At 49.1% G+C, this 15252-nt stretch overlaps 1 protein-coding gene across 4 annotated transcripts in view; it reads left to right on the top strand.

The window, feature by feature from the left end:
* Positions 1-7777, top strand: part of LOC142024942 (C-type lectin domain family 2 member D-like) — a 56384-nt gene extending 48607 nt beyond the window's left edge. For all 4 annotated transcript variants that reach the window (XM_075017319.1, XM_075017318.1, XM_075017320.1 and 1 more), the window contains 2 exons: positions 3387-3496; positions 5570-7777. In XM_075017319.1, the coding sequence (XP_074873420.1) occupies positions 3387-3496; positions 5570-5732 (273 nt within the window). In that variant the 3' untranslated portion in view covers positions 5733-7777. The remainder of the gene's footprint in view (positions 1-3386; positions 3497-5569) is intronic.
* The last annotated feature ends 7475 nt before the right edge of the window (positions 7778-15252 follow it).

The raw sequence follows: 15252 nt of genomic DNA on the forward strand, positions 1-15252 counted from the left end.
AGGCCCCACTCTCTCCGTTCCCCTCCTCATCATTCTTTGCTGTAAGCCAGGCCTTACTCATTCTCATGGGGTTGGGACAGGCAGTCCTGGCTCTGGGGTGGGAATGAGGGATTTGAGGTGAAAGGTACAAGCTCTGGGAGGGAATTTGGGTGCAGGAAGGGGTGGAGAAGGGGCTGCTGGCTCAGGCTGTAGGCTGGAAAGCGTTGGGGTGCTGAGCAAACCACAGACTTGTGGATGTGAGGATGCCGAAGTTCAGGCTGGGGTGTATGGGAGCTCAGAGGAGGCGGGTTGGGCATATGATGGGCTCAGGACACAGACTCCCAGCGTGTGGATTGTGCAGTAGTGTTGCGGCAGAAGACCGGGGATGTGAGAGGCTGAGGACGGGGTTCCCGTGTACGATAGGCACAGGAATGAGGTATGTGCGGGGTTTCAGGAGCGTTATGATGCTGTAGCCAGATGGGGGCATGGCCCCAACTGGGGGATTGCTGGCCAGGTTTAATTTTTAAATAAAATATGTCCAAGACAAACATTTCAGCATTGTCTTCATCAATGGGCGGGGGAACCTGTACTCATGGGGGTCTGAGTGAGGGGAGGGGACAACTCGGCTGGTACCTGGGGGCTCCGCAGCTGCACGCCAGCACCAGGGCCTCAGAAAGCCTCTGCACTGCTTCCCCTCTCCAAACAGCCCCAGCACTTCTGTGATAGGACGGAGTTTCTGGGCACATCTAGAGAAATCAACCCAGGGTACCTACAGCCCCAGGCTGGGATTTCCTTCTTACTAAGGCAAATCCAACCAGCCACCACATCACCTCTGCAGCCCCACTGGCCACCCAGAAGCCACACAAGCAAACCCACAGACTTCCCAGCTGCTGTACCAGCCCAGCCCAGCAACCCCCAACTTAAGGTGAGAGGCTCTTAAGCCTGTTTCACCCAATGCCGTACGGCTTCTTCCAGACCCCAAAGGGCCCAGCCCCAGACCCCGGTCAACATATACTTGGATATTACTCAAACAACACGCTCACCAATTCTTTAGACCTAATACCGAAAGATTTATTGATACAAAACAAAGAAGAGGGCTAGAGTGAGGACTTGTTCACTCAATACTTTACATGCATCAGTCATACCTACTGATACAGCCAGCGGTGTTATTTGCTGATTCTTGAAAGTCTCTGAAAGTTCATTTCAGGTTGCAGAGGTTCAGTTATCAAAGCATTGTAGATCCAGCCCACTGGGGGCCACATGCTGGTGGCCAGACCCTTGGAGACCGAAAGACAAAGGCTCCACTCCATTGTTCACTCTTGTCGTTGTCTCTTGTGTTTAGGACCAAAGCCCCTTCTCCTTCCCATAATCCCTCGAGGGCCTGCCCCCACCTGAATCAGGTGAGTGTTGTGGCAAACTGCCATTGGAGGAATCCCAGGAGACAGTCTTAGATTTCGGAAATGGACCTGTTCCTTTGCCTCAGGTCAGGTCACTTGACCAGCGGGCTGCATCCCATTGACAAGCCCCAAGCATCTGGAATGTGTATTTGGTCTGAGCACCCGGTTTCCACCCTATTGTCCTGCCCAATGTCCTGGCTGGGGCTGAGCTCACACCTCCTACTGTGAAGCTTAGCACTGAAACATTTTCTAGCACAGCCACATAGCTAAAATCTGTAATGTTCCTACCTACATGATACAGATACACAAGCAGCATACACAGATTCCGGGCATCACCAGCTTTCTTTAGACACCTCACACACACACCCCCCAGCACAATGTTTGGGGCCAATAGCCACACGCGGCACATAAAATGGTTTCCAGACCCAATATAAAAGTCCAGCTGTGTGATGGATTCCTGAAAAGCTGAGTCTGTGGCCTGCTTCAACTTTCTTCCACCTGCTGCCTTCCTGCACAGGGGCTGGTGTGGAGTGGTGGTGCTGGGTCCATGCCAGCTCCAACTGCTCAGGCAGTGTGCACCCTTTTCCTTTCTCCCCATGGCAGCTGCACAATGCCTGAGCAGTTGAAGCTGGTGTGGACCCAAGACTCCTCCTCCCCTCTTCACACCCTGAGCAGGAAGGCAGCAGGCGGAAGGAAGTCAATCGTGGGCAACAGACCCAGCTTTTCAGGAAACATGCTGGCTATTTGGGGAGGGGAGGCACCACATGTACTTCCTGAGATGCCAGCTCCGGCATGCTACTGGCAAGCTTCCCAACATCAACGGAAGCTGGCGCTACCTCCATTTTTGCAGGAGTAAATGTCAGAACAGGCTCCTTCTTTGGGTGGGGAGGATTGATAGGAGGCTGGGTTGCCACTTGCCCCGTCCCCAGACATTCCTTCACACACACGCAAGGGGTGCACCTCCCAGTTTGAGAATCTACGTTCCACAAAATGTAGACACCCTAAGAGTCACACTTTTATAGAAACACAGACATTTAGGAGAGAGACCAGCGAAGAGCAACTAAAATGATCCAAGTTGAGAAAATCTGGCCTGCGAGCAAAGGTTAAAAAATTGGGCACATTCAGTCTTGAGCAAAGAAGATTTGAAGGGGAGCATGATCACAGTCTTTTAATAACTGAAGAACTGTTAGAGAGAAGACACAGATCAATTGTTCTCTGTGTCTGCTCGAGGCAGGAGAAGAAGCAATGGACTCAATCGGCAGCAAGAGAGATGCAGGCTAGATATTAAGAAAAACTTTCTGACTCTCAAGCCTTGTCTCCGCCATGCAGCGGATAGGCATTGCAGCAATCGATGCATCAGCCATCGATTTGTCTTGTCTGCTGTAGACATGATAAATCGTTCTCCAAGCTTGCTCCCATCAATGCATGTATTCCATCAAGACAAGAAGAGTATCCCTTGTCAATGGGACAGCAGCCTCTGTTGACTTTACCGCACACAAAATGCCACGGTGAGTATATCAAGATCAGCTACACCCTGCGTAGCTGAAGTGGATCAACAGTGCCCATAAGTGTAGACAAAGCCTCAGGGGAGCTGAGCTTTGGAATGCTTTCCCGGGTAGGCTGTAGAATCCCCATCATTGGAGGGTTTTAAGACCAGGTTGGACAAACCCCTGTCAGGGGTGGTCTAGGTGTAGGGCGTTGGACTTGATGATCTCTCGAGGATCCTTATACCCCCCGCATTTCTGTGAGTCCGTGATCCCTGAAAGTTGGAAAATGATAAGAAAATGGAAGGAAGCCCTGTTGTTATGAAATGGAAATAAAAAGTTTTAAAAATGCATTTTGCCATGGAAAATAATTCCTTTAGTATGACTCCCTTTGCCCTGCGTGTTTTGACTTTGGGCAAAGGAGCTGCTTCTCCTGTGCACAGCACCTAGCACAATGTAGCTGAGAACTCCATTCAAGCTGCTGCAATACACATACAGATATAATGTGTGCTCTTTCTCCTCACAGAATTTCATAATGCGTTATGGAGGGGGCCTTTATCGCTATATCGGCCTCCGCAGGGAACAAGGTCAGGGCCAGCCTTGGAAATGGACCAATGGAACCATATTCAACAACATGTGAGTCCTTCTTTCTTATTCACTTTCTCTGAGGAAAACAGGATGAAGGTGCAAATGCAAAGTGGTCCAACCAGGAAGGCTCAATCTGTTTCACACATACAGAATGGGAAGTGACTCCCGAGGAAAGAGAACTGAAGAAAGAGATCTAGGGTGAGAGTGGACCACAAGCTAAATATGAGTTTACAGTGTGATGCTGTTGCAAAAAAATCAAACAGAATTCTGGGATGCATCAACAGGAGTGCTGTAAACAAGACACAGGAAGTCATTCTTCTGCCCTACTCTGCACTGATTAGTCCTCCACTGGAGTATTGTGTCCAGTTCTGGGCACCAGATTTCAAGAGGGATGTGGAGAAATTGGAGAAGGTCCAGAGAAAAGCAACAAGAATGATGGGAGGTCTGGAGAACATGAGCTCTGAGGGAAGGCTGAAAGAACTGGGTTGTTTGGTTTAGAAAAGAGAAGGCTGAGAGGGGAACATGATAGCAATTTTCAAATACTTAAAAGCAGGTTACAAGGCAGAGGAAGAAACCTTGTCCTTCTTGGCCTCTGAGGATAGAACAAGAAGCAATGGGCTTAAACTGCAGCAAGGGAGGTTTAGGCTGGCCATTAGGAAAAATAAATTGCTGAGGGAGGTTGTGGAATCTCCAACGCTGGAGATGTTTAAGAGCAAGTTAGATAGATTATTATCATTCTGGCCGTGTCTACACTAGCCAAAATCTTCGAAATGGTCATGCAAATGGCCATTTTGAAGTTTACTAATGAAGTGCTGAAATACGTATTCAGCACCTCATTAGCATGCGGGTGGCCACGGCACTTCAAAATTGACGCAGCTCGCCGCTGTGCGGCTTGTCCAGACGGGGCTCCTTTTCGAAAGGACTCTGGCTCTTTTGAAGTCCCCTTATTCCCATCTGCTCATAGGAATAGGGGGACCTCGAAGTAGCCGGGGTCCTTTTGAAAAGGAGCCCCGTCTGGGTGAGCCATGTGGCGGCGAGCCGCATCAATTACGAAGAGCTGTGGCTGCCCGCATGCTAATGAGGCGCTGAATATATATTTCAGCACTTCATTAGTAAACTTCGAAATGGCCATTTGCATGGCCATTTCGAAGTTTTTGGCTAGTGTAGACGTAGCCTATGTGTAGCAGCCTTATTTTGAAATAAGCTATTCCAGACTAGAATCACAGAACACTAGAATGGAAGGGGACCTTGAGAGGTCATCGGGTCTAGCCCCTGCCCTCACAGCAGGACCAAGCACCCTCAAGACCATCCCTGATAGATGTCTGTCAAACCTGCCCTTAAATATCTCCACTAATGGAGATTCCGCAACCTCCCTTGGCAATTTATTCCACTGTTTGACCACCCTGACAGTTAGGAACTTTTTCCTAATGTCCAACCTAAACCTCCCTTGCGGCAGTTTAGGCCCATTGCTTCTTGCTCTGTCCTCAGAGGCCAAGAACAATTTTTCACCCTCCTCCTTGTAACACTCTTTTACATATCTGTACACCACTATCACGTCTCCCCTCAGCCTTCTCTTTTCTAACCTAAACTACCCCAGTTCTTTCAGTCTTTCCTTATAGTTCATGTTCACTAGACCTGTCCTCATTCTTGTTGTTCTTCTCCTGACCTTCTCCAATTTCTCCACATCTTTCTTGAAATGTGGTGCCCAGAACTGGACACAATACTCCAACTGAGGCCTAATGAGCGCCGAGTATAGCAGGAGAATGACTTCTCGTGTCTTGCTCACAACACTCCTGATAATGCAGCCCAGAATCACGTTTGCTTTTCTTGCAACAGCGTCACCCTATTGATTCATATTTAGCTTGTGACCCCTAGATCTCCTCACACACTGGGAGGACCCACAAGAAAGTTGGTGACCTCTTTCCTGTGCTCTCTGAGCCTGATGTAGCTGTGCACATATACAGCCAGAAGTGACTAGCAGAGGGTGTGCTCAGCTGGTTGGTAGCAAAGGTCCCCTGGGTTGGATGCCACCAGGCTGTGTCTGTATCTGTGTCTGTACAGAAGCAGGAATGGCAGCCATCTGCAGCCAATAACCCTCTACCCCGCTGCTTCTCGTTGCAGGTTTGAGGTCAGAGGGGAAGGGCAATGCGCCTACTTAGACGAACGTGGCGTTAGCAGCTCCAGGTGCCACTCGGAGAGATATTTCATCTGCAGCCGGCTGGACAAGTGCTTGCGAAGGACGCTGAGGCTCAGGAGAGGGGACACAATGTCCAAGATCACTTAAAGGACCAATTCAACCTCTCTGGGGGAATTCCCAGTTTTCACACTGGTTCTCTCTTGTGGACCACCCTACCTCTCTGACTATTGCTCCACACAGAGCCCACCTGAAAACCCATATTTATCAGTCTGTGCTCCCTCTCAGTTTTTTGCATCTAGGGATGTAATAATATTTGTTACATGCACCAAGGCTTGGATGCGCACCAGTACCTGGAACACATGCTGCCCAATGTGGGCAACTGTGGATGCTCAGCTAAGTAGCTGCATGGCAACTGAATTTGTCCTGGATGACTGTTCAGCTAACAGGCAACACTACTGGCAGTACTAACCTACTGCTTAACTCCACTGGAATGGTGCTACTTAGGGGAGGTGTAAAACTGGGATCCCTCTCATGTCTGAAGTGCCTAACTTATTTAGCTTGTGCAATATTCCAGTTTTTTGTTGTTAAAAGGGAGCGTGTTTCCAGCTTGCTTGCTGGACAAAAAGAAACTTGAAACAGTGACTTGGAAAGTGCTCCATTCTTGGAACAGATATGTTAATTCTGGAACCTAGTGATGGCACTAAAATCTTCCGTCTTTTTTTTCCTTGTGTGCCACTTTTGCTGCTGAGGGCCCTGGAGACAGCCTGGAGAACAAGGAGGACCAGATAGGGTTGCTGACAGACTATGCCATAGGCAGTGTGTGTGTGTGTGAGGAGCGCAGCTCTGGGCCCCTCACTTGAGCTCAGAGGTAAGTCTAGCCATGCTGTAGAGAAACGTCATTTCTGTGACTTGTATTGCAATTTTGTTCTCTTGCTCATGACACAAAGTTCATGAGCTGCTGCTTTACCAATCCACCAGCTGGTCTGATGCTCCCTTACTGTCACTGAAGTGGTGATCAGCTGACGGCTCTTCCTGTCTCCACAGAGGGATGTCCTGAAAATATGGCCTTCCTCCAAGGATTGTTCCGTTGTCGTGATGGAGGGGCTTGTGTGTTCTGAGGAATCCCAGGGCTATGACGCCTCAGACTCCTGATAGAGTCACCCTAGACAAACAGGGCTGGGGATGGTTCCAAACTAAAAACAATCCACCTCACAATCTTCATGAAAGCCCCCAGGGTGGCCACCTGAATCTTGTCCAAATTGGGAACACTGGACTCACCCCTGAACACAGGCCTCGGGTTGGTGTTAGATAAGAGATTGGTGATTGGGCTACCTATACAACCCAACTGGGCCTAGCCTACAAGTGTGAGGGATAGCTCAGTGGTTAGAACTTTAGCCTTGTAAACCCTGGGTTGTAAATTCAGTCCTTGAGGAAGCCTCCCAAGGAGTTGGGGCAGGTTAGATTAGCGGAAAAGAGAAATCTGGTGACGAGTCCTGCTGTGTGGGGAGGGGACTGGACTCAATGACCTCTTGTGGTCTCTTCCAGTTTTGTGATATGATAAACATGGACTTACTTTGCCCCACAGGTTCACCAGCCACGGGTTGAAGGGTGAGAATTGTGTAGGGTGGGAGAAGGGAAGGATAGACCATGACAAACTGGCCCTCCTCAATGGAAACTAGCTTGATCCAAACATGGCACTATTAGTTATTAAATTATTTTTAGCTCCATTTAATAGAGGTGTAAGGAACGTGCCAGCAGGAGCTCAATACTGCTGAAGGAGTTGGGGAATGAGTCCTGCAGAGATCATTTGAAAGAAAATACAAAGGTGTGCATATGTAATGCTTTGTAAACAATGCCTGACGGGAGCAGGCAAAGCAAGCAGATTTTGGCTATTGTAAACAACATGTTGTTGTAAAGTCACAATTTATGCTGTCACCTAGTGTAAGAATTGTAGAGTCTTGACAATGCTTGAAGTTTTGTGGGGTGCAGGGCAGTCATCACTGCTGTGTAAGATATAGGCTACGTCTACACGTGAAGCCTACATCGAAGTAGCCTATTTCGATGTGGCGACATCGAAACAGGCTATTTCGATGAATAATGTCTACACGTCCTCCAGGGCTGCCAACGTCGATGTTCAACATCGACGTTGCGCAGCACCACATCGAAATAGGTGCAGCGGGGGAACGTCTACACGCCACAGTAGCACACATCGAAATAAGGGTGCCAGGCACAGCTTCAGACAGGGTCACAGGGCAGACTCAACAGCAAGCCTCTCCCTTAAAGGGCCCCTCCCAGACACACTTGCACTAAACAGCACAAGATACACAGAGCCGACAACGAGTTGCAGACCCTGTGCATGCAGCATGAATCCCCCGCTGCAGCAGCAGCAGCCAGAAGCCCTGGGCTAAGGGCTGCTGCACACGGTGACCATAGAGCCCCGCACGGGCTGGAGAGACAGCGTCTCTCAACCCCCCAGCTGATGGCTGCCATGGAGGACCCCACAATTTCGACGTTGCGGGACGCGGATTGTCTACACGGTCCCTACTTCGACGTTGAACGTCGAAGTAGGGCGCTATTCCGATCCCCTCATGAGGTTAGCGACTTCGACGTCTCGCCGCCTAACGTCGAAGTTAACTTCGAAATAGCGCCTGACGCGTGTAGCCGCGACGGGCGCTATTTCGAAGTTAGTGCCGCTACTTCGAAGTAGCGTGCACATGTAGACACAGCTATAGATTGCAGAGGGCTCCCCCCCGACCCAAAACACCTGAGAGGTGAAAGGGTGGTGGTGGCTGCTGCTGGGAAGCATTTTGGTTATACAGTTGTAAGACTGGTTTGGCTACTTCTACCTCCCACTGTTCACAAGTAGACAGAAAGATGGGTCTATAGTTGTTCTGTGAGAATCACAGAATCATAGAGCTGGAAGGGACCTCAGGAGGTCATCTAGTCCAGCCCCCTGCTTCAAGCAGGATCAACCCCTACTAAGTCATCCCAGCCAGGACCTTGTCCAGCCAGGACTTAAAAACCTCAAGGGATGGAGAATCCACCACCTCTCTAGCCAACACATTCCAATGCTTCACCACCCGCCTGGTGAAGAAGTTTTTCCTAATATCTAACCTACACATTTCCCTCTTCAACTTCTGACCATTACTCCTTGTTCTGCCATCTGACACCACTGAGAACAGTTTCTCACCCTCCTTTTTAGAGCTCCCCTTCAGGAAGTTGAAGGCTACTATTAAATCACCTCTAAATCTTCTTTTCTGTAAGCTAAACAAGCCAAGATCCCTCAGCCTATCCTCATAGGTCTTGTGCTCCAGGCCCTTAATCATTTTTGGTGCCCTTCGCTGAACCTGCTCCAGCAAATCCACATCCTTTTTATACTGGGGGGCCCAAAACTGGACACAATATTCCAGGTGTGGCCTCACCAGTGCCAAATAAAGAGGAATAATTACTTCTCTAGATCTGCTCGAAATGCTCCTCCTAATGCACCCCACTATGGCATTAGCTTTCATGGCTGCAAGGGCACACTGTTTACTCATATCCAGCCTTTCATCCACCATAACCCCTAGGTCCCTTTCCATCGTACTGCTGCTGAGCCAGTCGGTCCCCAGTCTGTAACAATGTTTGGGATTCTTCTGCCCCAGGTGGAGGACTCTACACTTCTCCTTATTGAACTGCATCAGATTTCTTTTGGCCCAGTCCTCCAATTTATCCAGGTCCCTCTGGATTCTCTCTCTACCCTCCAACATATCTACCTCTCCCCCTAGTTTTGTGTCATCTGCAAACTTGCTGAGGGTGCAACCCAGTCCCTCATCCAGGTCATTAATAAAGATGTTGAATAACACCGGCCCCAAATATACGCACATTCTGCACAGATGAGGCTGAAGAGGGAGTACTGCTGTAGCCATAGCTCTGTGGCTGTAGAGCTCTATGGAGGGCACTCTTGGCTGGGCCTCTATGCTCCTAGAAGGCCAACTTTTTCGAGAGCAGAAGAGGGTCCCCACCAATGAAGGAGGGAGCGTCCAATGGTTGGGGCCCCTCTAGTGAGAGAGGGGAGCGGGAGTAGGCCTGGCTGAAGAGGTCTGGAAGAGCAGAGCAGGTGTATATAAAATCATCTGAGCTCATAGTTATTTAGTCACTTCCAGGTAATATACATAAGTTTACATACAATGGTTGGTATGTGTCCAAAGCACCAGCACTGAAATTTTCAACAGAACCAAAGTGGCTTGAGACCCAGAAGCTGCATCTCCACTAGCAAGTTCCACTGGTGCGTTTACACACAAAAAGAGTTCTTTCGAAATTCAATCAAAAGAACGCAGTGCTCCTTTGGAAGGTGCTCTTCCACCCCTGTTTCAGGAAGAGTGCCTGCTTTCAAAAGCTTCTTTCAAAAGAAAACGTGTGTAGACACACCATGGGCCCTTTTTTTTTTTTTGATCCTTGGTCTGTTCTTTCAGAAGAACAGGAGATGTGTGGATGCAGTCTTTCGAAAGAGCAGATCACGCTTTTGATATGTTTTTTTGTGGGCGGACGCACTTTTTCGAAAGAAGTTATTTCAGAAGAGATCTTCTGGAAGAACTTCTTTCGAAAGATCGCTGTAGTATAGACGTAGCCACAGAGTTTAAGTGGAACTTATGCTCCTAAGTAATTTAGGTTATAGAAACATAGAATATTAGGACTGGAAGGGATCTTGAGAGGTCATCAGGTCCAGCCCCCTGCCCTCATGGCAGGACCAAGTACTGTCTAGACCATCCCTGATAGATATTTATCTAACCTGTTCTTACATATCTCCAGAGATGGACATTCCACAACCTCCATAGGCAATTTATTCCAGTGTTTGACCACCCTGACAGTTAGGAACTTTTTCCTAAGGTCCAACCTAAACCTCCCTTGCTGCAGTTTAAGCCCATTGCTTCTTGTTCTGTCCTCAGAGGCCAAGAACAAGTTTTCTCCCTCCTCATGACAGCCTTTTAGATACCTGAAGACCACTATCGTGTCCCCCCTCAGTCTTCTTTTTTTCAATCTAAACAAGCCCAATTCTTTCAGCCTTTCTTCATAGGTCACATTCTATAGACCTTTGATCATTCTTGTTGCTCTTTGCTGGACCCTCTGCAACTTCCCCACATCTTTCTTGAACTGCGGTGCCCAGAACTGGACACAGTACTCCAACTGAAGCCTAACCAGTGCAGAGTAGAGCAGAAGAATGCCTTCTTGTGTCTTGTTCACAACACACCTGTTAAGGCATCCCAGACTCACATTTGCTTTTTTTGCAACAGCATCATACTGTTGACTCATATTTAGCTTGTGGTCCACTATAACTCCTGCCAAACTCCTTTCTAGACAGTCGCTTCCCATTCTGTATGTGTGAAACTGATTGTTCCTTCCTAAGTGGAGCACTTTGCATTTGTCTTTATTAAACTTCATCCTGTTCACCTCAGACCATTTCTCCAATTTGTCCAGGGCATTTTGAATTTTGACCCTATCCTCCAACGCAGTTACAACCCCTCCTAGCTTGGTATCATCTGCAAACTTAATATGCATAGTCTCTATGCCAATATCTAAATCATTGATGAAGGTATTGAACAGAACCAGTCCCAAAACAGACTCCTGTGGAACCCCACTTGTTACACTTTTCCAGCAGGATTGAGAACCATTAATAACTACTCTCTGAGTACGGTTATCCAGCCAGTTATGTCAGGCTGGGAATTTCAAAAGCACCTAAGTCATATTTATCATTAAAACATGCACCTGGCATTGCTCATCTCCTTAATTTGGTTAATATTTGTGTTTTGGAAAATAATATGAAAACGTCCATGCTTCACTGGACTCGTTGCTCTGAGGTGGAGCTGGGATGAGGGGTTCAGTACGCAGGCTGCCCTGGAGAGAGTGGACTACTGCAGCCCTCTGTCACTGCAGCATCTTGGGGCCAGTCAAGAAGCACCTCCCCACACAGGCACAGCTGCAGGAGGAGTGCAAGTCCCCAGCTGGGGCAGGAGTAGGTTCATCTGTCCCATGGGCCAGATGAGGAATGGAGCAAACTGTACTTTCCCCTCGGTCCCTGGTGAAAAGAAACAGCCAGCAATGTCCTTGTACAAACCGGGGAAGAAGCTTCACACACACACACCGTCCCTGCAAGGTCTCCTAGAGTTGGGAGGCTCTGAACTGGGATGGTCCTGGAATGGGGAGGAGGCAGGGGAGGCATGCCTCCTGCCAGTCCCCTTCTAGTGCCTGGTGATTCCATCTCTTTTCTGCATAGTTTTATGAGAAATGATCCCATTGCAGTCGCAGACACATATGCCAAAGAGACAAACTCTCTGAAATATATAGTAGACTACCAAATTCACACCAGCATTGCTCTGGTCATTAAGGAGGGACTTCGCCCTGCAGGTGACCAGGAAGGGAGGGGGGCTGAGGCTGGAGGCTGTCCCTGGCCCTGCAGCTGGTCCAGGGTGGGGAGAAGGGAAGGAGAGGCTCTGGGGACTATCCCTGGCCCTGCAGTTGGTCCATGGGGGGTGGCATCCTGGGACCTGTATCTGCCCTCCCCTCCATGCAGCCTGTTGGGATGGCATGGGTCAGGGGCTGCCCCTGGCCTGCAGTTGCCCCCCACCCTCTGCAGCCTTGTTTTATGAAAAGAAGGAAGCTGCATGCCAAATGTGGTGGTCCTAGCTCACACTGTTTAGGAGGAGTTCTTGAACAGATGGACAGACAGACACACAACGTCAGCAAAACTCTTTCAAATATATAGTAGATTGTGCCAGTTTATGGCTACGTCTACACGTGAAGCCAACATCGAAATAGCTTATTTCGATGTAGCAACATCGAAATAGGCTATTTCGATGAATAACGTCTACACGTCCTCCAGGGCTGGCAACGTCGATGTTCAACTTCGACGTTGCGCAGCACCACATCGAAATAGGCGCTGCGAGGGTACGTCTACACGCCAAAGTAGCACACATCGAAATAAGGGTGCCAGGCACAGCTGCAGACAGGGTCACAGGGCGGACTCGACAGCAAGCCACTCCCTTAAAGGGCCCCTCCCAGACACAGTTGCACTAAACAACACAAGATACACAGAGCCGACAACTGGTTGCAGACCCTGTGCCTGCAGCATGGATCCCCAGCTGCCGCAGCAGCAGCCAGAAGCCCTGGGCTAAGGGCTGCTGCCCACAGTGACCATAGAGCCCCGCAGGGGCTGGAGAGAGAGCATCTCTCAACCCCCCAGCTGATGGCCGCCATGGAGGACCCGGCAATTTCGACGTTGCGGGACGCGGATCGTCTACATGGTCCCTACTTCGATGTTGAACGTCGAAGTAGGGCGCTATTCCGATCCCCTCATGAGGTTAGCGACTTCGACGTCTCGCCGCCTAATGTCGAAGTTAACTTCGAAATAGCGCCCGACACGTGTAGCCGCGACGGGCGCTATTTTGAAGTTATTGCTGCTACTTTGAAGTAGCGTGCACGTGTAGACACAGCTTATATGTGTTAATATATTTTCTAGACTAATTCATCTTCCTATATAAGCAAGCTGCTTGTGTTCTCCTGTTTATCCTATTAAAGTTTCTCAGTGAGTGGCCTTGACAGTGCAATTTGTCTATGAAAACTTTCTCAGACGTTCTGGTTTGCTGCACAAGGAGTATTTTAGGACAGAAATAAAAGGTTGGTTTCCACATGGATTATGCCAAACTAAATGGAAAATGAACAAAACCCATCAGTTCCCTTATCTCCGCTGCCCCATCGAAGATATAATGGCAAAAATAGGTGAGAGAGATGGGTTTGATGCAAAATATATCAGGGATGCTGAAGATCCGTAATGTACAGGATTTCCTGCTAGATCATCTCTTCCATGTTGCAATGTAGTGGGGGGTATGTGTGTGTGTGTGGCACACAGAGGGTGTGGGGCTCCTGCTGAGGGTAACTGAGGCGAACAGGTGACACCTCTGGACTGCAGACAAAGAGAGAGGGTTATGAATTGGAACTGTGAGTTGGAAAGCAGTTGGTCTGGGCTGAGAGAGAGACAAAGGAGGGGGCAAGGGCCCAACTTGGGGGGCCCCCTCTCCCCAAAATGGATTGAACGGACTGTTTGTGGCTGCTGTCCTGACACCTCTGTACGACAGTGTGTCCCTGTTGGCTAATAAACCTGCTGTTCTAACTATTGAATGAGAGTTACTCCTGCCTGCAAATGAGGTGCAGAACTTAGGGACCCCTGAACCCCATTACAGCCATGTCCATTACTGAGGGCACAACTTCTGCCAAGCCTACATCAGTGTGTGGTGAGAAGGACTGACTACAGACTTTGTCTGTCCAGAGTGCAGAAATACCTTTTCCCAGAGAAACTTGAAATGAAACAGGCAGCTAAATGATATTATTGAAACCTTTAGATCACTTAGATGGGAGTCAAGGGAACCAGAAGTTGGGAGACTGTGTGATAAAGATATAAGGAATGTGCCAGCTGGAACTCAATACTGCTGAAGGATTTGGGGAATGTGTCCTTTAGAGGTAACTTGCATATGTAATACCTTGTAAACAAAGCCTGATGGGAGCAGGTGAAGCAATGAGGTGTGAGATCTATTGTAAACAAAATGTTGTTGTAAAGTCACCATTTACTCTATCTCCCAGTGTAAGAATTGTGGAGTCTCACCAATGCTTGAAGTTGTTGTGGGGGGCACAGGGCAGTCATCATCCCTGTGTAAGATATGGATGGCACAGGACTCCCCTTCTCTGAGCATTATGGGGTGCGGGGGGAGGAAGGGGTAGTGTTTGAGCAAGCTGGCAGGTAGCCTTTTGGTGCTACAGGTCTGTGACTGGTTTAATTAATTTCCTTTCTTTCTTCATCCCATTCAAAAGTAGATCTAAAGTTGGGGGTCTATTGTTATTTTGTGAGACCCCAACTTACTAGCTACTGAGATTCTGTGGCTTGGTGCAGAGCTGAAACCCTTAGGAGCTCAATGCATAGGCAGCTGAAGCCACAGCCAGCTAGACTCACAGGCCCCATCTACACTAGCAAGTACATTCAAAATTGCAGTCAGATGACAGCCTTCTTTCAAAAGAACCTACAGAGCATCTACATACACCCTGCAATCTTTCACAAGTAACATCAAACAAAAGTAACACCAAAAGAACAGGGCTGTTCCATCCAAGCTCGTCTTCTGCTCCCACGGTGGGAAGAGCAGCCCGCTTCAAAAGATTATTTTGAAAGAGAGCGAGTGTAGACACTCCGCAGATGGATATTTTGAAAGAGGGAGGCCTCCATGTGGCAATCAGCTGGCAGGCGGCGGCACCACTCTCAGCATTAGCGGAGCTCTATGGCCCCAGCATTTGGCTGTGTTTAAAGATGCAGTCTCCCACAAACCCTCAGGCAGGAAGCTGAGAGCATGCAGGCAGCAGGGAGCCCAGGCTGCTGCACAGCCCACCCCCAACGACAACACCCCAGCCAGCCCATCACCCTCCCCAGCCCCATAGCCAGCAACCCAGATCCCCACTCACCCCAGGGGTCCCCTGAGGACAGCGGGGAGCCCTCCCAGAGGGCGAACCAGACCTCAAAGCACCAGGCCCACTCCTGGACAGAGGCTAAGCTCCAGGACCTCCTCTCCCTATGGGAGGACGAGGAAATCCTCCACCACACCAAGGCTGACGCCATAATGCCATGGCCTTTGATTGGCTGTCCAAGGGCCTG

This window comes from Carettochelys insculpta, chromosome 22 (genome assembly GCF_033958435.1).
Source record: "Carettochelys insculpta isolate YL-2023 chromosome 22, ASM3395843v1, whole genome shotgun sequence".
Lineage (NCBI taxonomy): Eukaryota > Metazoa > Chordata > Testudines > Carettochelyidae > Carettochelys > Carettochelys insculpta.